Here is a 26,765-nt window from a genome sequence, read left to right as displayed (position 1 = left end):
AGAAACAAAGAGGAAAATCACAGCCAGAACAGAGTAAAGAGTTGAAGCCCAGTGGTCCATAGATAAATCAGATGTAAGACAAAGTCTGGGGTACTTTTTTTTCTTTTATAAATTAAGGTAATAAAGTAAAATCACTATTTTAGTGTATAGTTTTGCAAGTTTTAAAAATGCATACAGTAGTGTAACAACCACCACAATCAAGATAAAGAACAGTTAAATCATTCTTCCATGCTCCTATGTAGTCAAATCCTTTTCCACTCCCATGTGGCTTGGGTTTTCATGCCCTACTGAAATGGGTAGGAGGCCACAGATCCAGTTTGTAGATAGTGAGCTGGATTTGAGCTTCCTGCAAAAAGGAGTACTAGAAAAACTCTGATCCTTGGCCTAGGAACGTGGTCCTGAAAGCAATACATCTGTTCTCAGTTGTGGATCCTCCACGAAAAATCTGCACTGTGCATGGGTGCAGGATCCATACACATACTACATATATGGCATGGAAAATCAAAGCTCAAAAAAACCAAAAGACTAAAAACTGATCTCAAACTGGTAAATTCTGTAGGAATACTCCAGAAGCAAACACAAAACTGTCCTGTAGTGACATTTCCACAACCCAGTGTATGTGCAGAATTCTTAGGAAAGAGATTATAACAACAACAAAAAAATCTCTTAAAGAAGAGATTATAACAAAAAAATCACAAAGCACACAAGGATTCTCACTACCAAAATAATAATAATAATAATAATAATAATAATAATAATGTAATGACAGGAAAATTTATTTCCACAGAAATTTAATTCAGTAATCTATCAACCTAAAACTTGATACTCAGCTGAACTATTATGCAAAATGAGGATGAAATAAATGTATTTTCAGGAACTTCAAGACTCAGTTACTATGTACAGAACTTCAGTGAAAGAATCACTAAAGGATGCATTCTGGCAAGACAAATTATAACCAGAAGTAAGAAGTATAATGTCATTAAGCATGTTGAGCCTACTATTTTTAAAGAGTTTTTCACTTATGTTCATAACCAAGATTGACCTATAATATTCTTGTACGATCCTTGTCCATGTATTAAGTTTATACTAGCCTCATAAAATACGTAGGTCATCCCGATAATCACGGTGGATTAATGAAACCTATTTATCGCCTCTTCCTTACAGACTCCACCAAAATAACATAAAAGAACAAAACAGAAATAAATCCACAAGGATAAAGAGACTAGGATTAGAGAAGGGCAATGCAGGGAGGGATCTTCAACTAAGTCATTATTTTTAAGATCTAAGGCAGGCCAAGCACAGCGGCTCAGCCTGTAATCCCAGCACTTTGGGAGGCTAAGGCGGGCGGATCACGAGGTGAGGAGATCGAGACAATCCTGGCTAACACAGTGAAACCCCGTCTCTACTAAAAATACAAAAAATTAGCTGGGCATGGTGGCATGCACCTGTAGTCCCAGCTACTCGGGAGGCTGAGGCAGGAGAATCGCTTGAACCCAGGAGGCGGAGGTTGCAGTGAGCCGAGATTGTGCCACTGCACTCCAGCCTGAGCAACAGAGCAAGATTCCGCCTCAAAAATAAATAAATAAATAAATAAATAAATAAATAAATAAATAAATCTAAGGCAAATATCGTAAAATGTTTTGTTTTGTTTTGTTTTGTTTTTGTTTGTTTGTTTTTTTTGAGACGGAGTCTCACTCTGTCGCCCAGGCTGGAGTGCAGTGGCCGCATCTCAGCTCACTGCAAGCTCCGCCTCCCGGGTCTATGCCATTCTCCTGCCTCAGCCTCCCGAGTAGCTGGGACTACAGGCGCCCGCCACCTCACCCGGCTAGTTTTTTGTATTTTTTAGTAGAGACGGGGTTTCACCGTATTTAGCCAGGCTGGTCTCGATCTCCTGACCTTGTGATCCGCCCGTCTCGGCCTCCCAAAGTGCTGGGATTACAGGCTTGAGCCACTGCGCCCGGCCTGTAAAATGTTAAGCTATGACTAAGCTGGGTTGTAGGTACATGGTGATTACATTTTTCTTTGTAATTTTCAGTTATGATTCAATATTTCCAAATGTTAAAAGTACATGGAAAATAAAGAAGTTAGTTTCAGAAAGTGATAGGTGCTCTAAAGGTGCCTCTAAAACTTGAATGTGCATATGAACAACCTGAGGCATTCTAATTAAAATTCGGATTTTGAATCTTTAAGTCTGGCATCAGGCCTGAGATTCTGCATTTCATTTTTTATTGCTATGTAATAGTTGTACATATTGTTGAAGTACATGTGATATTTTGATACATGCATATGATAGCATAAACAACATATACAACAAGGTAATAATCAAATAAAGAAATATTTAGTTTTTCTTCATGTTGGGAATGTTCTTTCTTCCAAATGTGGTATACATACACAATAAAATATTGTTCAGCCATAAAACAATGAAATCCTGTCATTTGCAGCAACATTGATGGAACTGAAGGTCATCATGCTAAGTGAAATAAGCCAGGTACAAAAAGACAAATACACATGTTCTCACTCATATGTGGGAGCTAAAAAAGTAGATCTCATGAAGGTAGAGGGTAGAATAGTGGTTATCAGAAGGTAAGAAGGGCAGAAGGGAGGGACAATGAAGAGGTTGGTTAATGGGCACAAAAATGTAGTTAGAAGGAGTAAGATTTAGTGTTCTATAGTACAGTAGGGCAGGTGACTACAGTTAACAATAATTTATTGTATAGTTCAAAATAGCTAAAAAAGATTCTGCAGTTCTAACAACCTCTCAAGTAACGCCAATGCTAGTGGTCCGTGGATCACATTGAAATAGCAAGATTTTAGGGTAAATAACACAAGGCAATGGTGATACAGAGTGGTGGGGACGGGGAGTGGCCTCTTTAGATAAGGTTCTCTTGGAAAGCTTCTCTAAGCAGGTGACATTTGTTTTGAGACCTGAATGATAAGAAAAAGTCATTTAAAAATCTACAGGAAAGATATTCCTGGTAGAGGGGAAAGCAAGTGGAAAGGTCCTGAGGTGAGAATAAGTTCTGGCATTTTTTAGAAACAGAAGACCACTGTGGCCTTCTTAAATTGCTCAAGCGTTTCTTCCACAGTTCAGGTGTTATTAAGTGAAAAGAGCACTATGTTTGGAGTCATAAAACCTAGATTTGGTCTCCATCCCATTAGCTCTGTGGCCTCTGACCTAGTCACAACTTTTCTTAGCCTCAGTTTCCTCATAAATATGGTAATATTAGTAAATAATACCTATCTTCCACGGTTGATGTGAGGACTAAATGAAACAAGGTATGACAAAGCAGATTGTAAGTTACAAAATACTATACACATTTAAGTATAATTATTGCATACATAAAGTGCTATCATGTGATCTGTGGTTGTAGCAGATATTTATAGCAGCTTTTACTGTGTATACCTCTGTCTCTTTAATTTATGTCAGACAGTTATGTGTCAAGTTATTACAGGGTGAGTTGGCCTTTTTGTTGCTGCTCTTCCCCAGCAGTGTGCAACTCTTATTATGCTTCACGTTCTATTTCTGGGTGCCCTGGAAATTTTCTTTGGCTTACCTGGCAAACAAATATTTGCCTCACTTTAGCTCATCATAGAGTAACTACTTGGGTATTCCAATGTTATTCACACTTTTTGATCAAAAGAGTTGGCTTACAATGAGCACTACTTTTGGAAAAAAATAATTTGGCTCCATTCAAAGAGTTCATAACTGGGTGGTAAGATTCAGTGGCAATATTCAGCCCTAAGAGAAATCATTAGTAGAGTCTAGAGTTTCTCTAATGTATACTGTAGCTATCTAACACGGAATAGATGCTGAATAAATATTTGTTGATGACAATATAGTCATTAATAAGAGACCATTACTGATCTACCATCAACAATACAAGCAGCAGCTAGAAACATCCAATTCGTCACTAAGTCCTGCCAATTCCGTCTCTTAATTGCCCTGCAATCGATCTACTGCCACTGCTACTGCTAGGTTGAGGCCTTTATTTTATGACTGAACTATTGCATTAACTTCATGACTTCAATATGAACTTCATCCATTCCAACCATCTCACTTAAGCCTGAGTAGCTTAGTGGACATATAAATCTGATTATGTTACTCTCCTGATTAAAACTCTTCACTTCACTCTTCACTGGCTATAGGATAAAGTATTAACTTCTTAGAATGAAATAGAAAGCCCTTTACCTTCAGGTCTCTGTTCACTCAGGTTAATCTCCTACTACTTTCCCAAACTCCATAGACTCCTGAACCTGAAAATGTTTTCTTATGCCTTCTTGCTTTTAACATGTCTTCTTTACATGTAATTCCAGTCAACCTCTTCAACTCGAGTTCTATTTTTCTTTAAATAACTAGCTCAAGCATCCCCTCGAATGAATTCCAGAACAAAAAAGCTAACTGCATGAGTTACAAATTTCTGTTTTTCCTTATCAGACTTACTAGTCCAAAGTACCTCTTCATAAAAGTCCATTATTTGTCCCTTTTGTGTGAAAAGTTGGAGAATGCAGCAATGAATATAAAATTGCAACTGCATTATTGTCTCCAGGGTTTCAGGTAACATTTACAACTGGAAATGCAGTTTCCTAGATAACTGTAAACATATTTTGACATTTTATTTGATAATAGTGGTGACAAAAGAATATAAGCCTGTCTTTAAACATGGATTTCTCTCCATACATTTCACTTTACCACCCTTCAGTCAACCTAAGCGATTTTTCAAGAATTAGGGACGCTGCAAAAACCAAAGTGAAGAGCTAGAAAGAGTGACAAAATTAGTCAAGATGTCTGTAGTCTGTGTGTGTGTGTGTGTGTGTGTGAGTGTCCCACGAGAAACAGACCAAAGGAAAACTGCCCCAAGGTTTGCGCAACAGAGATCAATCAGCAAAGTAAAAGTCCTTACAGGACGGAGAAGCAGTAAATCTCACAGCGCAAGCCTCCTCCCAGGGGAAATTAACGTCTGTAATTTAATCTTTCCTTAATTCAGAAGAAAGTGGAGATAAGAGTATGCATAGGGAAAATGGAGAGAGGGGAGCGTGACATTGAGTTGGAGGAGGTAAGAGAGTAGAATGACGACATGGGGTTGACAGATTTAGCAGATACAATATTTGGGACACACGTACGAAGAAATGATTCCTTGTTTATGTGAAACTGAAACTTAACTAGGTAGGCATCCTGTATTTCATCTGGCAACTCCAGGAAAAGAGAAAAAGACAGTGTTACTCCAATATTCCCGGTTGTGTAAGGAAAACAATCAAAGCTCGACCCTAAGGAAAACAAAAAAATAGAAGAGGCTGCGCGAATGCATCCGACTCTTCAAACAGAATCCATTTCCGGTCTGGGGCCCTGGGAAAACAAGGAGAGGAGAGACAAGGTAGCCGAATTCAGTCCGCCAGTGTCCCATAATCCTCTTCTCTCGGTTCCTCTTTCCTCGCTCAAGATGGCGCTGCTCGCGATGCATTCTTGGCGCTGGGCGGCCGCGGCGGCTGCTTTCGAAAAGCGCCGGCAGTCCGCGATTCTGATCCGGCCTTTAGTCTCTGTTAGCGGCTCAGGTCCGCAGTGGAGGCCACATCAACTCGGCGCCTTGGGAACCGCTCGAGCCTACCAGGTGAGATGCCACTGACATGGAAGAATAGGGTGAAGGGCAAGGGGACCTGTAGGGAAAAGGTTGCCCTCGTGACCTCAGGGCAGCGAGAGCACCAAGAAGAAAGTCATGGCTAACTCGGAGCAGCAGTAAGTGAAGGAAATTAACGTCAGTAATTTGAGGAAAGGGCGAAGAAGAAAACCTTTTAGTTGAGCAAAGGGAAACGGGGCAGGAGGTTCTGGGCAGAGGACACCTGGAGCGCTGGAGTCTCTCATAGGAGTCATAGTTTTTCTCTCATATTAAGGGTTGGGGTAGACACCATTCCCAGCCTGCTTACCTTTCTAAATACGAGGAAGACTGGGTTATTTTCCCCCATTAGTAATGGAATTTGGGACTGTTTATCTGTGGTTCAGATTTTACTCAGTTGGAATTAGCAATTCGGAGAGCACTGTAATGACAGCAAGCTATCGATAAACAAGTGGCGCCAGTTAACTCCCTTGCTGACAGGCGTGCTTCTTGATAGGCCAAAACCATAACTATCTTTCCAAAACATAGACCGCCCTAAAGTCTTATATAAATATGATTGTCCTAGATCTGAAAAATACAGTGATGTTCTCTGCGCACAGGTCATTTTGGAAGCCATAGGCTACTTATCCTTAACTTATGAATGTAGCTATGGTTGTAGTACCTCTTAATATTTGAGTCCATTATTACCTCTCACTCAGGAACGGTTTTTTAAAAAATTATTTGTACTTAACTGTACTAAAGTATATCTTTTTTTTTCTGTGTATTGACAAGAGGTTTAATTGCCACCACTTATTTATCAATATCACTTTAAAAATTGTCAGCTTTGTATGAGAAACAACCTCTTAAATTTTGATTCTTCGTCTACAGATATTTAACGTCTACCTTGTACCTAGCCCTGTGCTAGATAATAGGGTACTAAGAGAGACATACAGTTATGCCTTCAAGGATTGTACAATTTAGTTAAGGAGATTGGATCTATGCATTACAAAAATAACTGAAAAACACAGTGGTGGGTTAATTAGCAAATGAATAGTGTGTACAATAAAGGCTATAGACATCCAGAGGAAATAGTGATAACCATAAAAGTAATGGTTTTTGTTCTGTAGTTCTCCAATAAGGCAGATGAAGTTAAGGACCAGATTATAGAGAGTATTTCATGCTGGTGATAGAACTGGGGAGAATATTCTGAACAGGGAGAATAGGGAATGACACTAAGCATGTGGAAGGCTGATGGAATGAAATTTATAATTCAGTAAGTATTGAACACTTCTACAGGAGCAAACAAAATATAAGTCCTGTCTTTAAAGAGCTTAAAATCTAGTGGGAAATATGTAAATTGGCAATTAAAATATAGTGGAGCTGTGTAATAATGGGGAAGGTACAAGGTATGGGAGAGTATATGTGAGGGGTATTAAGTCTAATCTTAAGGTAGGGAAGATTGCCTTGAGTAACTGATACCTAAGGCAAGAGCTGAAAAATTAGAAGCTAGCCAGTTAAAGAAGGAATCGCATGTGCAAAGGCCCACAAGTCAGAGAGAACCGGACCTTTTATAGAACTGAATGTAGTTTAGACTGTAGTGAGTCATTCAAGATAGGAAATAGCAGGAGATTAGGCTAAAGAAGCAAATCCAGATGATTTTATTAAGGTTTTTAAAGTATTTTATGGTTGAAAGTTTCTAACACATGATTTCTTGGGAATGATTTTTGTTCTGTAGTTCTCCAATAAGGCAGATGAAGTTAAGATAAAATTTGTAGGACTTTCTTAAGCTGGAAGAATGAGGGGGAAGAGGGAAAAGGAGAAGTTACTAGGAATCTCAGAGGAGGCAATGGCAATACAAATTTAGCTTTCTCTCTTTCCATGAACACTATCTCCACAACTTCCTTCTTCCACTCTGTCCTTTACATCCTACCATTTCCTTTAGTTACCATTTCCTCAGTGTGCAAAACAAGGGAAAGATGTTACCTTTGTTTTCTGTTTCTTAAAGGCATGGAACTCTTGCCTTCCTTGTTTTAAAATATGGATTTAACAGGGTGAGAAAGGAATGATTACAAAATTTTCAAAGTAGAAGCTGAGGTAACCTGAGGTACCTGCAATTTGTGACTTGTGATTAAGATTACAAAATAATTATTGAATTCATACTTTTAGGACAATCATTAGTATATAGCATAATATTTTAGAGCTGAAAGGAACCTTAGAGTAGTGTTACGAGATAATGTTAGTGGGTTAGATTAGCACTATTTTAGATGAAATTCAGTAGAATATAAAGAAAATAGCAGTGCTTTTTACATCTTAAGTGAAATATTGTTTCATGAACTTTTACGTGTATATATATACACACACACATACATATACACACACATATATACACACACACACACACAATCCCACATGTATATGATTACTGGAATTCATTGTAAAATGTATTTCTCACCAAGTATATGCCCTAGAGCTGGACTGTGGAATATGGTAGTTCTTTTGGATAGGTACTGTTTTGTTTTCATTTGTTGGTCTGACCTCATGGACAAAGAATGGGAGCTTTAATTTCTCCCAGTAGCAAGTTCCACCTTCCCACTCTTCCGCTATTGGCTGCTAAGAGTTAACCGAGTAGATAAAAGTTAAAATACTTTACTCCTGGCTTTCATATTAACTGAAGTGAGAATCTAATAACAACACTAGGAAAATAATCCTCCTATTCTACTTTTTAGAGGTTCTAGTTCATATTTAAATTTCACAATATAAGATGCCTATGAAGAAACTACAGTGATTACTCAACAGACCCAAAATGTACTAAAAGAATAAAAAACAGAAGTTATCCATCCTGGCTAACACCGTGAAACCTCGTTTCTAGTAAAAATACAAAAAAAAATTAGCCAGGCGTGATGGTGGGCGCCTGTAGTCCCAGCTACCTGGGAGGCTGAGGCAGGAGAATGGCGTGAACCTGGGAGGCGGAGCTTGCAGTGAGCTGAGATTGTGCCACTGCACTCCAGCCTGGGCGACAGAGCAAGACTCCGTCTCAAAAACAAAACAAAACAAAACAAAACAAAAACTTACAGGAGAAATAAGGGTGTCTTTAAGCGGATTATAGATCATGGAACTGAAAAGGGTGAGAGGTGATTCAGTGACATTTAAAGTACCTGAAGAGGCCTGGCTCAGTGGCTCACACCTGTAATCCCAGCACTTTGGGAGGCCAAGGCAGGTGGATCACCTGAGGTCAAGAGCTCGAGACCAGCCTGACCAATGTGGTGAAACCTCGTCCATACTAAAAATACAAAAAGCAGCTGGGCATGGTCACATGCGCTTGTAGTCCCAGCTACTCAGGAGACCGAAACAGGAGAATTGCTTGAACCTGGGAGGCGGAGGTTGCAGTGAGCCAAGATCGTGCCACTGTACTCCAGCCTGGACCACAGAGTGAGACTCCCTCTCAAAAAAAAAAAAAAAAAAAAAAAAAAGTACCCGAAGGGGTTATTTGTAGTTCAGTGATGCCCAAACTTACCTGGAACATTAGGTTATGATACAAAAATGTGGACTTCATTTGCAGGAAGAGGGATTCAATGTGCATATGAGAAATAATTTCTTAGACTAATAGTCTATCTTAGTCTATTTGGGCAGGTATAACAAAATACCATCAACTACATGACTTATAAGCAAAAGCAATTTATTTCTCACAGTTCAAGGTGCTGACAGATTTAGTGCCTGGTGAGGTCTTGAGGTTCATAGGCGGTGCCTTTTAGCTGTGTCCTCACGTGGTAGAAGAGACAAGGCAGCTCTTTGGCCCCTCTTATAAGGGGACTAATCCTATTTATGAGGGCTCTGCTCTCCAAGTCCTAATCACCTCCCAATGGCTCCACCTTTTAATACCATCACATTGGTGATTAAGTTTCAATATAGGAATTTTAGGGGGACACAGATGTTAAAAGCATAGTCCATTTATTAGGAAACCAAGAAAGACTTTTAAAATTATTAAACAATAATTTACTGTCATTAGAAAAATATTAGCTATTAGGAAGCAGCCAGCTTGGTTTTGAAAAGAGCAAGACATACCAAACCAGTTCTTCATATGAGTGAGTGACAGTCTATCTTGATTTCTGTAAGGCTTTTAATTGTCCCCTGCATTGTTCTCACCCAGTAAGCTTGGAAGGAATGATATTGAATACTATTAAGTGGTCTTGAGGTAGTAGTAAGCCTTACTGTAAAGAAAATACAGATGACTTAAAGGATTTTTATTTCTAAATGTTAAAAATAATGAAATAACTGGTGTGCAAAGGGCATAACTGGGTATTGTGGAGTGAATACTGGACCAGGACACTTGACTGCCTGAGCTCTATTTGTACTGTTAATTATCTTGTACAGATAACTTGTTCCTTTGAACATCAGATTCTGTAAACTAGTAATATTTGACTACCAGATCTCTAAGGTTTCTTGCAGCTCTCTTGTTTCTTTACTGTAATCCTTTAGGACCAGCCCTTTGTATATAGTACCTCTACTTTGTGATCCTAGTTTACTACTAGTGTAGTATTCAGGAACAACATAGGGTAAGTTTAAGTTCACATGAATTTTTAATGGGACAAATTTGTATTGCTCTCCTCATATTTGTATATCTAAGAGTAGGAATAGAAAAATTGAATTTAATTATGAGTTTAGTATTTGGTAGTGTTGGGAAGATGGAGTAGTGTGGAGGAAAAAGTAAACTAGGTTCTGAAATCATCTAGAATGGTAGAAATAGATTCTAAGGGGTGGTGAAGAGTAGCAGCAATGCTATAAAAGTTGTAAATAAAGATATACCTTACATGGGCTGTATGTGATAAGGAATGGAAATATAAAGGTATTAGTTGAAAGCAGCACTGGGGCTTGAGAAGAGGAATTCAGGGGATTCCTTATTCAGAGATAGTTGAATAAATAACATTATCTAAGTCATTGACACATTGGTTTTAACTAGTTATTAAGATTATTAGGAAGAGGAAGAAAATTTAATGTTTCTAAACTTTCTTTTAGAAAACGAGGCCCTTTGAGAATCTGATAAAAGCCATAGACCTTCGCCCTAGAAAAATACACATACGTACATGCTTCATTTTGCATGCAATTTCAGGGGAATCAGAAACATATCCTCTCTTCCAGTCGAGAAACCCTGATTAATACAATATTGCTGGCTGGTGGGTTTCTAATGGAGTTCCTGAGTAGCCAGTGGCAAGATAAAGAGCACTTGTCACTGGGCAGTGGGGTAGAAATAGAATGGAAACTTATATCAAAATTTTGATTAAATGATAAATGCATAATTTATCATTTAATTATTATGCAATTGTTATAAAATTAATATCATTTATTGCTGTATTGTTATTGTCAGTGTTATCTTAAATATTTTGCTTTTTCAAAGAAAAGTATGTTCTTTCCCATATTGTAAAATAAGGTCTATGAAAACGGATAAAATTGCCCTTTCTGTATATGATTCTTACGCTTTACATTTTCCCTATTTTAATTATACAAAACCGTATCTAATAAAAACGTTAAGACAGATATCTACAATCCCATGTTAAATAATTTTTCCTTTTTCCTTTGAATCTCTGTTCTTTCATGTACATAATTTTTACATTATTGGGATAATTTTAAATTCTGTTTCTTTTTACTTGTGAACATTTTTTTTCTTGGTGCTCAGTCTTGACCAAAATTAGGTCTTTTAATTACTTAAGATTTTAGTAATGTTAATAGGTATATATAGTTACCTGCAAAAGGTGATATTTTTGTTGTTTTGGTTTTCTCCTTCCTTTCCTAAAATCCACCTCCTTGAAGTCTTCATCTGTGCTCTCTTGACTCCCTTGTAGGATTTGCCACTAGTGAGTAAAGATACTTTTCAAGTCTTTATTTAACGTCATTTGGTCTTCACATTAATCTGGTTAGGTAGGTGAACATTTCTTCGTAGTAGCTATGGCTTCTTCTGTCCTTTTCAGTCCCTTAACTTCTGCCCTAGTTTTAGACCCTTATTTATGCATGGGTTTTCTCCCTGCTTTCAGGGATTTGCCCTTTCAATCCATCCTATACAGCACATCTAGATCATTCTTCCTAAGGCATAACTTTTATCCCATCACTTCCCTGCATAAACTTCAGTGGGCTTTACATCTTAGCCTTAAAAATTTCCACCTAACTAGATTGCTAGCCATATTGTAAACAGATTGTCCCTCCAATCACCCTATATTGCTCCCTGTTCCTTGGACCATGTACTTTTTTGTGTCTCTTCCTTTTTTTATGCCATACCCTATGTCTGAAATGCCCTCTAACTTGTGCCTATTTTTCAAATGTTAGTTCAAAGGTCAGTCCGTTCCCTGAAACCATTCCTTATAAGCTAGTAAGACTTTGATTTCTCCCTCCTCTGAACTCCTGCAACACTTTTTCCTACAAGTAGTTCTGTATCTTGTGGAGGAGATAAGATTTTATGTGCCTAAAAGGCTAATATATTCCAGTAATCTTTTTGTTTTTATCTTCCACAGAGCTAGGCACGGTATGTTACATGTAATAGGCAGTCAGAAAATATATGTAAAATGAATGATTAAACTCTATAATCAAACCAAAACAAAAGTCTAACATAATAATTAATAATATTTGCTCCACTGCTATACATTTGGAATTGAAAGCTAACTTTCTTCAGGGCAACCTCATAAGTTTGTCCATTGCATTTCTGTCATTAGGCATATGGTACTGTGGTGGAGTAGCATCACTGATTGTTGTCAGTTTTAGTTCAATAACCAAAGCACACCTACTTTTTATCCTGAAATTTTTGAGTTACTTTATTTGTGAGCATCATTTGCTAAGATAAAGTGACTTACAGGATAACATTATTTGAGGAATAAGATATAAAAGTTTGCTCTTTGTAGAAATTTTAACTGCACACTGTATTTTGGGATGTTCATTAGTCCTCTGATTAAGTTTTCTTTACAATATCGAGAGAGGAATGGATATTAGAGTAGGGAAACTGCATCCTAAGGGTATAGTTCCTTAGGTGCTGATGTTTTGGGAGAGCAGCTTTTAAACTTATGCTTTTCAAAGCATATTAGAAAAAGACAAGGTGAAGCTTCAATTTTGGTTTACTTATCAAATTGTTTTTACTGATCTTGAGTAGCTTATACTGTAATATCACTGTAATATATTCATATTTTTGACTGCATGAATATTTCCTAAGTATGAACTCTTTCTTCAACTACTCTGACTATAGTGACTTAACAACTGGGCATGTACATGGGTGCTTGCCTGCTCCGTTTGCCTTAACCCCACAGATTGGGTAGCTTATACAACAGAAACGTATTTTCTCACAGTTCTGGAACCCACGAAGTCCAAGATGAAGGTGTCTGTAGAGTTGATTTCTTCTGAGGTCTCTCTCCTTAGCATGTAGATGGCCATCGTATACCTCTGTCTTCACATGGTCTTTTCCCCTGTGTGTGTCTGTGTCCTGATATCCTCTTCTTAGAAGTATACTAGTCATATTGGATTAAGGCCCACCCTAATGACCTCATTGAACTTTAATTACCTCTTTAAGGGCCCTGTTTCCAAATATAGTCACATTCTGAAGTATTGGAGGTTAGGACTTCAACATATAAATTTGTGGGGGCAGGGAGTACACAGTTCAGAAGATAACAATGTGTGTATGTGTTTGTATGTGTGTGTATGTATATGCAAATGCGTAGAAAATTGGATAGGTATACTCCAGTCTGGTAAAAGTGGTTACCTCTGGAGAGGGGGAGGGTTTGGGATGCTAAAAGACAAAGAAAAGTTAATTTGCTATTATGGATACACAGACATAGTTTGATACACTGTACTTGTTTTTACAATGAGAAAAATATTTCATGTTTAAGCTTTTCAATTGATGAACTGACCTTTTTGAATAGGTTATATTATGTTCATTTATTTGAAGTCTAATTTGTTTTGTCTACTAGTAGTAGTGCATTTTAACATCTTTGTAACTTTTATTTTATTTGTTTATTTGTTTATTTTTTATTTTTTTGCGATGGAGTTGTGCTCTGTCACCCAGACTGGAATGCAGTGGCACAATCTTGGCTCACTATCACCTCTGCCTCCCAGGTTCAAGTGATTCTCCTGCTTCAGCCTCCCAAGTAGCTGGGATTGCAGACACATACCACCACACCTGGCTAATTTTTGTATTTTTAGTAGAGACAGGGTTTCGCCATGTTGGCCAATCTGGTCTCAAACTCCTGACCTCAGGTGATCTGACCACTTCGGCCTTCCAAAGTGCTGGGATTACAGGCCTGAGCTACCATGCCTGGCCTTGTAACTTTTATTTTAAGTTCAGGGGTACATGTGCAGGTTTGTTACGTAGGTAAACTTATGTCATGGAGGTTTGTTGTACAAATTATTTTATCAGCCAGGTGTTAAGCCTAGTACCCATTAGTTATTTTTTCTGATCCTCTCCCTTCTTCCACCCTCTGATAGGCTCCAGTGTGTGTTGTTCCCTTCTATGTGTCTATGTGTTCTCATCATTTAGCTACTACTTATAAGTGACAACATGTAGTATTTAGTTTTCTGTTCCTGTGTTAGTTTGCTAAGGATAATGGCCTCCAGCTCCAGCCATGTCACTGCAAAGGGCGTGATCTTGTTCTTTTTTATGGCTGCATAGTATTCCATGGCATATTTGTACCACATTTTCTTTATCCAGTCTGTCATTGATGGGCAATTAGGTTGATTCCATGTCTTTGCTATTGTGAATAGTACTGCAGAGAACATACGTGTGCACGTGTCTTTATAATAGAATGATTTATATTCCTTGGGGTACATACCCAGTAATAGGATTGCTGGGTCAAATGGTAATTCTGTTTTTCTTTCTTTGAGGAATTGCCACACTGCTTTCCACAGTAGTTGAACTAATTTACACTCCCACCAACAGTGCATATAAGCGTTCTTTTTTCTCCACAACCTCACCAGCATCTGTTATTTACTTTTTAATACTAGCCATTCTGACTGGTGTTAGGTAGTGTTTCATTGTGGTTTTGAATTGCATTTCTCTAATAATTAGTGATGTTGAGCCTTTTTTTTTTTTTTTCATATGCTTGTTGGCTGCATGTATGTCTTCTTTGGAAAAGTGTTTTTTTCATATACTTTGTCCACTTTTTATGGTTTTTTTTTTCTTGTAAATTTGTTTAAATTCCTTATAGATGCGGGATATTAGAGCTTTGTTGGATGCATAATTTGCAAAAATTTTCTCCCATTCTATAGGTTGTCTGTTTATTCTGTTGACAGTTTCTTTTGCTGTGCAGAAGCTCTTTAGTTTAATTAGATCTCATTTGTCAATTTTTTTTGTTGCAGTTGCTTTTGTTGTTTTTGTCATGAAATCTTTTCCCGTGTCTCTGTCCTGAATGGTATTACTTAGGTTGTCTTCCAGGGTTTTTATACTTTTAGATTTTACATTTAAGTCTTTAATTCATCTTGAGTTTACATTTTAGTCTTTAATCCATCCTGAGTTAATTTTTGTATATGGTGTAAGGAAGGGTCCAGTTTCAATCTTCGGCATGTGGCTAGCCAGTTATCCCAGTACCATTTATTGAATAGGGACTCCTTTCCCCATTGCTTGTTTTTGTCAGGTTTGTCGAAGATGATATAGTTGTAGGTGTGAGGCCTTATTTCTGGGGTCTCTATTCTGTTCCATTGGTCTGTGTGTCTGTTTTTGTACCAGTACCATGCTGTTTTGGTTACTGTAGCCTTGTAGTATAGTTTGAAATCAGGTACCTCCAGCTTTGTTCTTTTTGCTTAGGATTGCCTTGTCTATTTGGATTCTTTTTTGTTTCCATTTGAATTTTAAAATAGTTGTCTCTAGTTCTGTGAACAATGTCAATGGTAGTTTAATAGGAGTAGCTTCGAATCTATAAATTGCTTTGGGTAGTATGACCATTCTGACTATATTGATTCTTCCTATCCATGAGCATGAAATGTTTTTCCATTTGTTTGTGTCATCTCTGATTTCTTTGAGCAGTGGTTTGTAGTTCTTGTAGAGATCTTTCACCTCTTTATAGTTAGCTGCATTCCTAGGTATTTTATTTTCTCTGTTGCAATTGTAAATGGAAGTTTGTTCCTGATTGGCGCTTGGCTTGACCGTTGTTGGTGTATAGGAATGCTAGTGATTTTTTTTTTTAATCTTTTTATTTTTATTTTTTAGAGCCGGCCTTGACTCACTGCTAGTGATTTTTACACATTGATTTTGTGTCCTGAGACTTTGCTGAAGTTGTTTATCAGATTAAAAAGCTTTTGGGCTGAAACTATGGAGTTTTCTAGATACAGGATCATGCCATCTGCCAACATGGTTAGTTTGACTTCCTCTCTTCCTATTTGGATGCCCTTTATTTCTTTCTCTTGCCTGATTGCCCTGGCCAGAACTTCCAATACTATGTTGAATAGGAGTGGTGAGAGAGGGCATACTTGTCTTGTGCTGGTTGTCAGGGGAATGCTTCCAGCTTTTGCCCTTTCAGTATGAAGTTGTGATGTTGGCTGTGGGTTTGCACACATGGCTCTTCATATTTTGAGGTATGTTCCTTCAATATCTAGTTTATTGAGAGTTTTTAGCATGAATAGACGTTGAATTTTATTGAAAGCCTTTTCTGTATCTATTGAGATAATCATGTGGTTTTTGTCTTTACTTCTGTTTGTGTGATGAATCACATTTATTGATTTGAGTGTGTTGAACCAACCTTGCATCCTGGGGATAAAGCCTACTTGATTGTGGTGGATAAGCTTTTTGATGTGCTGATGGATTTGGTTTGCCAGTATTTTGTTGAGGATTTTTGCATCAGTGTTCATCAAGGATATTGGCCTGAAGGTTTTTTTGGTGTTGTGTCTCTGCCAAGTTTTGGTATGAGGATGATGCTGGTCTCATAGAATGAGTTAGGGAGGAGTCCCTCCTCCTCAATTCTTTGGAATAGTTTCAGTAGGAATGGTACCAGCTCTTTGTACATTTGGTTGAATTCAGCTGTGAATCTGTCTGGTCATGGGCTTTTCGTGGTTCTTAGGCTATTTATTACTACCTCAAGTAAAGAACTCATTTTTGGTCTGTTCAGGGATTCAGTTTCTTCCTGGTTCTTGGAGATCCTCCCATACTCTGAGCAATCACTCCTGCTTGTGGGACATAAAGAAGGCACCAAGATCTGAAATGGCCAGCACTCCGTCCCAAAATAAAAAAGTCTTTTATGCATTTATAAAACTTTCCTGGAAGTACTTGCTACTTTTAAATGTAACCAATTTTTGGTTGTTACTTCACTGCGGAATTGGGAGATTCTTTGGAAATTTAGTCCCAGTGTTTCCTATTCATTTTAGTGGTTTCTCCTCTTGCTATGTAACACACATACTCTGCATATATGATTCTGCCTAATAAAGAGCTATTTATACTTAGGTGTTTTTTTTTTCAAAATCAAGTTTTTTTTTTCTTTGTCTTTTTTTCTTTTTTTTTTTTTCCTCTTCTAAATGTTATTTTTTATTATTATTATACTTATAAGCTCTAGGGTACATGTGCATAACGTACAGGTTTGTTACATATGTATACTTGTGCCATGTTGGTGTGCTGCACCAATCAACTCGTCAGCACCCATCAACTCGTCATTTACATCAGGTATAACTCCCAATGCAATCCCTTCCCCCTCCCCCCTCCCCGTGATAGGCCCCAGTGTGTGATGTTCCACTTCCCGAGTCCAAGTGATCTCATTGTTCAGTTCCCACCTATGAGTGAGAACATGCGGTGTTTGGTTTTCTGTTCTTGTGATAGTTTGCTAAGAACGATGGTTTCCAGCTGCATCCATGTCCCTACAAAGGACACAAACTTATCCTTTTTTATGGCTGCATAGTATTCCATGGTGTATATGTGCCACATTTTCTTAATCCAGTCTGTCACTGATGGACATTTGGGTAGATTCCAAGTCTTTGCTATTGTGAATAGTGCCGCAATAAACATACGTGTGCATGTGTCTTTATAGCAGCATGATTTATAATCCTTTGAGTATATACCCAGTAATGGGATGGCTGGGTCATATGGTACATCTAGTTCTAGATCCTTGAGGAATCGCCATACTGTTTTCCATAATGGTTGAACTAGTTTACAATCCCACCAAGAGTGTAAAAGCGTTCCTATTTCTCCACATCCTCTCCAGCACCTGTTGTTTCCTGACTTTTTAATGATCGCCATTCTAACTGGTGTGAGATGGTATCTCATTGTGGTTTTGATTTGCATTTCTCTGATGGCCAGTGATGATGAGCATTTTTTCATGTGTCTGTTGGCTGTATGAATGTCTTCTTTTGAGAAATGTCTGTTCATATCCTTTGCCCACTTTTTGATGGGGTTGTTTGTTTTTTTCTTGTAAATTTGTTTGAGTTCTTTGTAGGTTCTGGATATTAGCCCTTTGTCAGATGAGTAGATTGCAAAAATGTTCTCCCATTCTGTAGGTTGCCTGTTCACTCTGATGGTAGTTTCTTTTGCTGTGCAGAAGCTCTTTAGTTTAATGAGATCCCATTTGTCAATTTTGGCTTTTGCTGCCGTTGCTTTTGGTGTTTTAGACAGGAAGTCCTTGCCCATGCCTATGACCTGAATGGTACTACCGAGGTTTTCTTCTAGGGTTTTTATGGTATTAGGTCTAACATTTAAGTCTCTAATCCATCTTGAATTAATTTTCGTATAAGGAGTAAGGAAAGGATCCAGTTTCAGCTTTCTACTTATGGCTAGCCAATTTTCCCAGCACCATTTATTAAATAGGGAATCCTTTCCCCATTTCTTGTTTCTCTCAGGTTTGTCAAAGATCAGATGGCTGTAGATGTGTGGTATTATTTCTGAGGACTCTGTTCTGTTCCATTGGTCTATATCTCTGTTTTGGTACCAGTACCATGCTGTTTTGGTTACTGTAGCCTTGTAGTATAGTTTGAAGTCAGGTAGACGGATGCCTCCAGCTTTGTTCTTTTGACTTAGGATTGTCTTGGAGATGCGGGCTCTTTTTTGGTTCCATATGAACTTTAAAGCAGTTTTTTCCAATTCTGTGAAGAAAGTCATTGGTAGCTTGATGGGGATGGCATTGAATCTATAAATAACCTTGGGCAGTATGGCCATTTTCACGATATTGATTGTTCCTATCCATGAGCATGGTATGTTCTTCCATTTGTTTGTGTCCTCTTTTATTTCACTGAGCAGTGGTTTGTAGTTCTCCTTGAAGAGGTCCTTTACATCCCTTGTAAGTTGGATTCTAGGTATTTTATTCTCTTTGAAGCAATTGTGAATGGAAGTTCATTCCTGATTTGGCTCTCTGTTTGTCTGTTACTGGTGTATAAGAATGCTTGTGATATTTGCACATTAATTTTGTATCCTGAGACTTTGCTGAAGTTGCTTATCAGCTTAAGGAGATTTTGGGCTGAGACAATGGGGTTTTCTAAATATACAATCATGTCATCTGCAAACAGAGACAATTTGACTTCTTCTTTTCCTAACTGAATACCCTTGATTTCTTTCTCTTGCCTGATTGCCCTAGCCAGAACTTCCAACACTATGTTGAATAGGAGTGGTGAGGGAGGGCATCCCTGTCTTGTGCCAATTTTCAAAGGGAATTTTTCCAGTTTTTGCTCATTCAGTATGCTATTGGCTGTGGGTTTGTCATAAATAGCTCTTATTATTTTGAGGTACGTTCCATCAATACCGAATTTATTGAGCGTTTTTAGCATGAAGGGCTGTTGAATTTTGTCAAAAGCCTTTTCTGCATCAATTGAGATAATCATGTGGTTCTTGTCTTTGGTTCTGTTTATATGCTGGATTATGTTTATTGATTTGCGAATGTTGAACCAGCCTTGCATCCCAGGGATGAAGCCCACTTGATCATGGTGGATAAGCTTTTTGATGTGCTGCTGGATCCGGTTTGCTAGTATTTTATTGAGGATTTTTGCATCGATGTTCATCAGGGATATTGGTCTAAAATTCTCTTTTTTTGTTGTGTCTCTGCCAGGCTTTGGTATCAGGATGATGTTGGCCTCATAAAGTGAGTTAGGGAGGATTCCCTCTTTTTCTATTGATTGGAATAGTTTGAGAAGGAAAGGTACCAGTTCCTCCTTGTACCTCTGGTAGAATTCACCTGTGAATCCATCTGGTCCTGGACTTTTTTTGGTTGGTAGGCTATTAATTATTGCCCCAATTTCAGAGCCTGCTATTGGTCTATTCGGGGATTCAACTTCTTCCTGGTTTAGTCTTGGAAGAGTGTACGTGTCCAGGAAATTATTCATTTCTTCTAGATTTTCTAGTTTATTTGCGTAGAAATGTTTATAGTATTCTCTGATGGCAGTTTGTATTTCTGTGGGGTGGTGGTGATATCCCCTTTATCATTTTTTATTGCGTCTATTTGATTCTTCTCTCTTTTCTTCTTTATTAATCTTGCTAGCAGTCTGTCAATTTTGTTGATCTTTTCAAAAAACCAACTCCTGGATTCATTGATTTTTTGGAGAGTTTTTTGTGTCTCTATCTCCTTCAGTTCTGCTCTGATCTTAGTTATTTCTTGCCTTCTGCTAGGTTTTGAATGTGTTTGCTCTTGCTTCTCTAGTTCTTTTAATTGTGATGTTAGAGTGTCAATTTTAGATCTTTCCAGCTTTCTCTTGTGGGCATTTAGTGCTATAAATTTCCCTCTACACACTGCTTTAAATGTGTCCCAGAGATTCTGGTATGTTGTATGTTTGTTCTCATTGGTTTCAAAGAACATCTTTATTTCTGCCTTCATTTCATTATGTACCCAGTAGTCATTCAGGAGCAGGTTGTTCAGTTTCCATGTAGTTGAGCGGTTTTGATTGAGTTTCTTAGTCCTGAGTTCTAGTTTGATTGCACTGTGGTCTGAGAGACAGTTTGTTATAATTTCTGTTCTTGTACATTTGCTGAGGAGTGCTTTACTTCCAATTATGTGGTCAATTTTGGAATAAGTGAGATGTGGTGCTGAGAAGAATGTATATTCTGTTGATTTGGGGTGGAGCGTTCTATAGATGTCTATTAGGTCTGCTTGGTGCAGAGCTGAGTTCAATTCCTGGATATCCTTGTTAACTTTCTGTCTCGTTGATCTGTCTAATGTTGACAGTGGGGTGTTTAAGTCTCCCATTATTATTGTATGGGAGTCTAAGTCTCTTTGTAAGTCTCTAAGGACTTGCTTTATGAATCTGGGTGCTCTTGTATTGGGTGCATATATATTTAGCATAGTTAGCTCTTCCTGTTGAATTGATCCCTTTACCATTATGTAATGGCCTTCTTTGTCTCTTTTGATCTTTGATGGTTTAAAGTCTGTTTTATCAGAGACTAGTATTGCAACCCCTGCTTTTTTTTGTTCTCCATTTGCTTGGTAAATCTTCCTCCATCCCTTTATTTTGAGCCTATGTGTGTCACTGCATGTGAGATGGGTCTCCTGAATACAGCAGACTGATGAGTCTTGACTCTTTATCCAGTTTGCCAGTCTGTGTCTTTTAATTGGAGCGTTCAGTCCATTTACATTTAAGGTTAATATTGTTATGTGTGAACTTGATCCTGCCATTATGATATTAACTGGTTATTTTGCTTGTTAGTTGATGCAGTTTCTTCCTAGCCTCAATGGTCTTTACATTTTGGCATGTTTTTGCAGTGGCTGGTACCGGTTGTTCCTTTCCATGTTTAGTGCTTCCTTCAGGGTCTCTTGTAAGGCAGGCCTGGTGGTGACAAAATCTCTAAGAATTTGCTTATCTGTAAAGGGTTTTATTTCTCCTTCACTTATGAAACTTAGTTTGGCTGGATATGAAATTCTGGGTTTAAAATTCTTTTCTTTAAGAATGTTGAATATTGGTCCCCACTCTCTTCTGGCTTGTAGAGTTTCTGCGGAGAGATCTGCTGTTACTCTGATGGGCTTCCCTTTGTGGGTAACCCGACCTCTCTCTCTGGCTGCCCTTAAGATTTTTTCCTTCATTTCAACTTTGGTGAATCTGGCAATTATGTGTCTTGGAGTTGCTCTTCTCTAGGAGTATCTTTGTGGCGTTCCAAAATCAAGTTTTTATATTTAAAAAACATTATGAAAACAGTACAAACCCACTACTGAAAGATCAGAAAATACAGAAAAGCCAAAAAAAAAAAAAAAAAAAAAAAAAAAAAAAGCAACTATGCTAATAGGTCAGTATAACCTATACTTTTAATAATACCAGCTAATATTTTTATAGTGTTTTAGTTTACAAAATGCATTAAAATTTTACTTTTTCTTGCTCCTACTTATTTATTTAGTGATTTTCACCAGGATCAGAAAAAAGGCTCCCTATTGATTAGAGCTTTACTGTTTAATACAGTAGATACTAGCCATGTTAGCTATTTAAATTTCAATTAAAATTAAAGATTTAGTAACTTAGTCATACTAGACATAATTCAAGTGCTCAGTAGCCACATGTGACTAAGTAGCTCTTATATTTCACCACACAGAATATTGCTGTCATCACAGAAGGTTTTTTTGTACATGGCCATTCTAGAAAGTAATTTTAAGTAGGGAGTAACATTATCAAATTTGTTTTAGTACTGTGATTCTGGGTGCAGTTTGAGGGAAAGATTAGAAATAGGCAAGGATTGGAGATAGGGACATCAATTAAGAGAATATTGAAGTAATATAGGAGAGAAATGATAAGTGCATGCATTGCCTGTCATGAGGTAGCATTGTCAAGATTTGTCACCAAGTATTCTTGTATCATGGAAAGATGACAGGGCTTTGAAGCAGGAGCGTATTACCTTATCTTAGTTATTTTATCTCAGTCTCAGTGTTTTTAGACTATAAAATGGGTACTTGAATAAAAATTTTCTTACCCATCTGATATGGTTTGGCTGTGTCCCCACCCAAATCTCATCTTGAATTATAACTCCCACAATTCCCACATGTTGTGGGAGGTGATTGAATTATGGGGGAAAGTCTTTTTTATGCTGTTCTCATGATAGTGAATAAGTCTTATGAGATCTGATGGTTTTGTAAGGGGGAGTATCCCTACACAAGCTCTCTCTTTGCCTGCCATCATCAATGTGAGACGGGACTTGCTCCTCCTTGCCTTCTGCCATAATTGTGAAGCCTCCCCAACCATATGGAACTGTAAGTCCATTAAACCTCTTTTTCTTCCCGGTCTCGGGTATGTAGTTATCAGCAGGATGAAAATGGAATAATACAGTAAATTGATACTGGTAGAGTGGGGCACTGCTGAAAAGATACCCAAAAATTTGGAAGTGACTTTGGCACTGGGTACCAGGCAGAAGTTGGAACAGTTTGAAGGGCTCAGAAGAAGGCAGGAAAATGTGGGAAAGTTTGGAACTCCCTAGAGACTTGTTGAATGACTTTGACCAAAATGCTGATAATTATAATGGACAATGAAATGCAGGCTGAGGTGGTCTCAGATGGAAATGAGGAACTTGTTGGAGACTGGAGCAGAGATGACTCCTGGTATGTTTTAGCAAAGAGACTGGTGGCGTTTTGCCCCTGCCGTAGAGATTCGTGGAACTTTGAACTTGAGAGAGATGATTTAGGGTATCTAGCAGAAGAAATTTCTAAGCAGCAAAGCATTCAAGATGTGATTTGGGTGCTGTTAAAAGCATTCAGTTTTAAAAGGGAAACAGCCCTTTGTGCATCCATAATCCATTGCTTTGATAAATAGAGTAAATCTATTTAAATAAACCTATTGTAAAACTCTTTGAAACAAATTCTTAAATGTTACTAGCTTAGAATATTGTCATATATGTAAAAACAGTAAAATCAAATTATATTCTGTTTCTAGAGTTTATCACCACCTAATACAGCTCTATGTTTACAAAAAGAACATGCTACCAGTCTTTTAATAAACACTTATTGGGCACTCGCCATTTGGCAGACATTCTACTAGGCACTGGGGCTATAGCCCTGAATAAGACATAGCCTTGCCCTCCAGGAAATCACAGTTTAAAGGAGAAAACAGGTAGGCAAACCAATACTTTAAGGTGTGGTAAATGCTTTTGTAGAGCGACATGCAAGATTTTATATGAGCCCGGAGATGGGGAACCACCTTCAGTCCAGGGAGGTCAAGAAAGACTTTGCAGGTGAACAATTTATAGATGAGTATTGAAGTCTTGTAGGTAGATGTTGGACTGGTCGATGAATGGGGAAAGGCTAATTTAAAAACACCTTGGGGGGTGATTCTTTGAAAGTATGCAAACATATTTCTTTCTAAACTTTCAGCAGCTAATTTTAGCATGCATCAGTGGATCTTGTCTGCAGTTATTACTGTGGTGTTTGCCTAATTACAGTTGGCCCTCCATATCCATGGGTTCCGCATCTGTGGATTCAATCAACTGCAGATTAAAATATTTGGAGAAAAAATGATGGTAGCATCTACTGAATGTTTACAGACTTTTTTCCCTTGTCATTATTTCTAAAACAATACAGTATAACAACTATTTACATAGCATTTATGTTGTATTAGGTACTACAAGTAATCTAGAGATGACTTAAGGCATACAGGAGGATGTGCATAGGTTATACATAAATACTACGCCATTTTATGTAAGGGACTTGAGCATCTGTGGATTTTGGTATCTATAGGGGTTCCTGGAACCAGTCTCTCATAGATACTGTGGGACAGCTGTCTGTTTTTCTGTTTCCCTCATTCCTTCTACATTTGTTTGTTGGAATTTTTCTGCAAGGAAGAGATGTCCCTTCTCCCTCATTTAATTGTTAATTTATTTATACCAGGATGGACTCATAGATGTTAATTATATTCTATGAGTTAAAATCCATTACATTAATTATATATTTTGTTGCTCTATTTTTCCAGGTTTGGGCCATCGAGAGATCCTTTAGGTTGGCTGTTGTTTGGACATGCCCTCATCTTTTTCCAATAATTTCTTTACTTTCTGGCATCACACAATGCTCCAGGTTCATCCTATATTTTCCCTACACTGGCCCTGAAATCAGCCCCCTTTCTGGAGGGCAGTTTGTCAGAATGAATCAAAAACCTTAAAAAAAATTTCACCCTCTTTGAACCAACAATTCTACTTCTAAGAAACTGTCTTAAGGAAACAATCAGGAAAGTGCACAAATGTTTGTAAGTTAATATACAGATACTCTTTACTGTGTTATTTATAGTGTTCAAAGTTGAAAATAGCTTTTGTATCTGACACTGGGATTGGTTACATAAATTATGGTTCAGCCGTCAGTTCACCGATCTTGGAACTGATGTTTTTCAAAAATATTTAACGATGGGGAAAATGCTAATATTCAGTGTAAAAAGCAGTCTACAAAATTCAGTAGGCCAAATGATTGTATTTAAAAAAAAAAAAACATATGCAAGAAACAATGATTTAAAAAGAACCACACCCAAATATAAAAACATTGTTTATCTCTGGATGGTAGGATAATGGGTGACTGTTATGTTCTGTAATCTTCTCTGTATTTTCCAAATTTTCTACAATGAACCCAACTTTCGTTTTTGTGATACCGAAATACGTTACAGTAAATACGTAGTTTGAGCCCAATTATTGTCTATTCTTTGCTGTGGCCTTTGAGTTTCTCAATGAAGCAGCTGCCAGAACCTGAGCTGCTTTCTGTCTTTGAAGCTTGGTTTAGAATTAAAAGATGCTGAATTGATATCTTTTTTAGAGAAAAATGGAATTAAAAAATGTCAACATATTGACAAGAGGTGACTTTAGCTCATCTCTCACGTGCTCCACTCTCATCCTGAAGACATGAGAGTTAAGGGTTTTTGTCTTTGTTTTTAACCTTATGAGATTATGTCCTGGTGATAGAACTTCTACTTCATTCCCCAATTCTCATGGGTAAAGTTAAGAAGAATAGGGAGATTTAGTGGTACAAAAGGATGAGAGAAACATTTGGTCTTGGTTTCTATTCTCTTCTAATTTTATTTTTGACTCTGAGTGTCTTTTCATGTCCTTTTCACATCCTGCCTTTAAATTAAAGAAGGATCAGAACAAGGTCAGAAAGTGAAGGTGGGAGGAAACCTTCACTCCCAATCCTGTCCTAGCCTTTTATCCTAGTTGTCTATAGAAAGGAGAGCAGAGACCTTCCAGATGGAAAATCCATTCTTATCCTGGGAGTAGATAAATGGTCATATCACTTATTTTCATTGTTTTAAGGTTTAATTTTATCATATTTAATTGTTAACCCATTAACGGTTTATTTTAGTGTATGGTATTAAGTAAAGATCTCTTTTTTCCCATACTGATTCAATATGAAGAATTTGTCAAACAGTGACTTGGGTTTGTTTCAATATTTGGTTATTTGATCTCATTAATTTCCCTATCCATATGTCAGTACCACACTGTTTCCGTTATTAGACATAGAGTTTCACTCTTTTGCCCAGGATGGACTCCAACCCCTGAACTCAAAGGATCCTCCTGTCTCAGCCTCCACAGTAGTTGAACTGCAGGCATGCACCACCACACTCAGCTTCACATACCATTTATTTTACAATACAATGTAATATCTGAATAGAATAAGTTTCTCCTTCCCAACACACTTACATTACTCCTCATCTCCAAAATTTTCTTGGCTTGTCTCACTAGTTTATTCTTCCAGAGAAGCTATTAAAATAGTTTTGCCAAGATCTCCTTTAAAAATCCTGTAGAGATTTCTATTGGATTTCATTAAATATATTAATTTGTGGAGCATCAATATCAGCATATTATATAATCTAGTATTTTTCTCCATTTATTTAAATTTTATGTACTTTGGTAAAGTTTTGTAGCTTTGGTCATATGTGTCTTAAAGATTCTATACAAATTTATTGCTAATATGTGTATGTACAGTTGATATTGTGACAGTCTAACCCATATTATATTTTCTATAAACTAAGGGCATCTTCACAATGCATTAAAATATGCAGAACTTTTGTACTAGCCTGTATGATTATACACTTACAGATTAAAAGCTTATATGTAGAAATCTGCCTAGATAACATCTATAAGAATCATTTGAGGAGGAAAGGAGTTAAATCAATGTTTATGTGAGCATTTCCTCTGAGAAGCATTATGAAGTTTGGCATGGCAGATATAAAGAATCCAAAGACATGTGACCTGCCCTCATTGAGTATATAGACTAATTCAATAAAATGTAATATGAGTTTAAACCTAAATAAAAATAAAGACTTCAAGAACAGTTCAGAACCATATAAGAGATTACATGATTGACCAGT

The 26,765-nt window shown here is 37.5% G+C and overlaps 1 protein-coding gene across 8 annotated transcripts in view; it reads left to right on the top strand.

Moving 5' to 3' along the window:
• The first annotated feature begins 5,428 nt into the window (after window positions 1-5,428).
• Window positions 5,429-26,765, top strand: part of ABCB7 (ATP binding cassette subfamily B member 7) — a 137,226-nt gene continuing 115,889 nt past the window's right edge. For all 8 annotated transcript variants that reach the window (XR_010584134.2, XM_065537821.2, XM_065537820.1 and 5 more), the window contains exon 1: window positions 5,429-5,606. Coding sequence is in view for 7 of the 8 variants with exons in the window: in XM_065537821.2 (XP_065393893.1) it covers window positions 5,439-5,606 (168 nt within the window). In the remaining variant the exon portion in view is untranslated. The remainder of the gene's footprint in view (window positions 5,607-26,765) is intronic.

Source organism: Macaca fascicularis, chromosome X (assembly GCF_037993035.2).
Source record: "Macaca fascicularis isolate 582-1 chromosome X, T2T-MFA8v1.1".
In the NCBI taxonomy this organism is placed as follows: domain Eukaryota; kingdom Metazoa; phylum Chordata; class Mammalia; order Primates; family Cercopithecidae; genus Macaca; species Macaca fascicularis.
The sequence above is the reverse complement of the archived record's forward strand: the minus strand, read 5'-3'. Positions and strand labels throughout refer to the sequence as shown.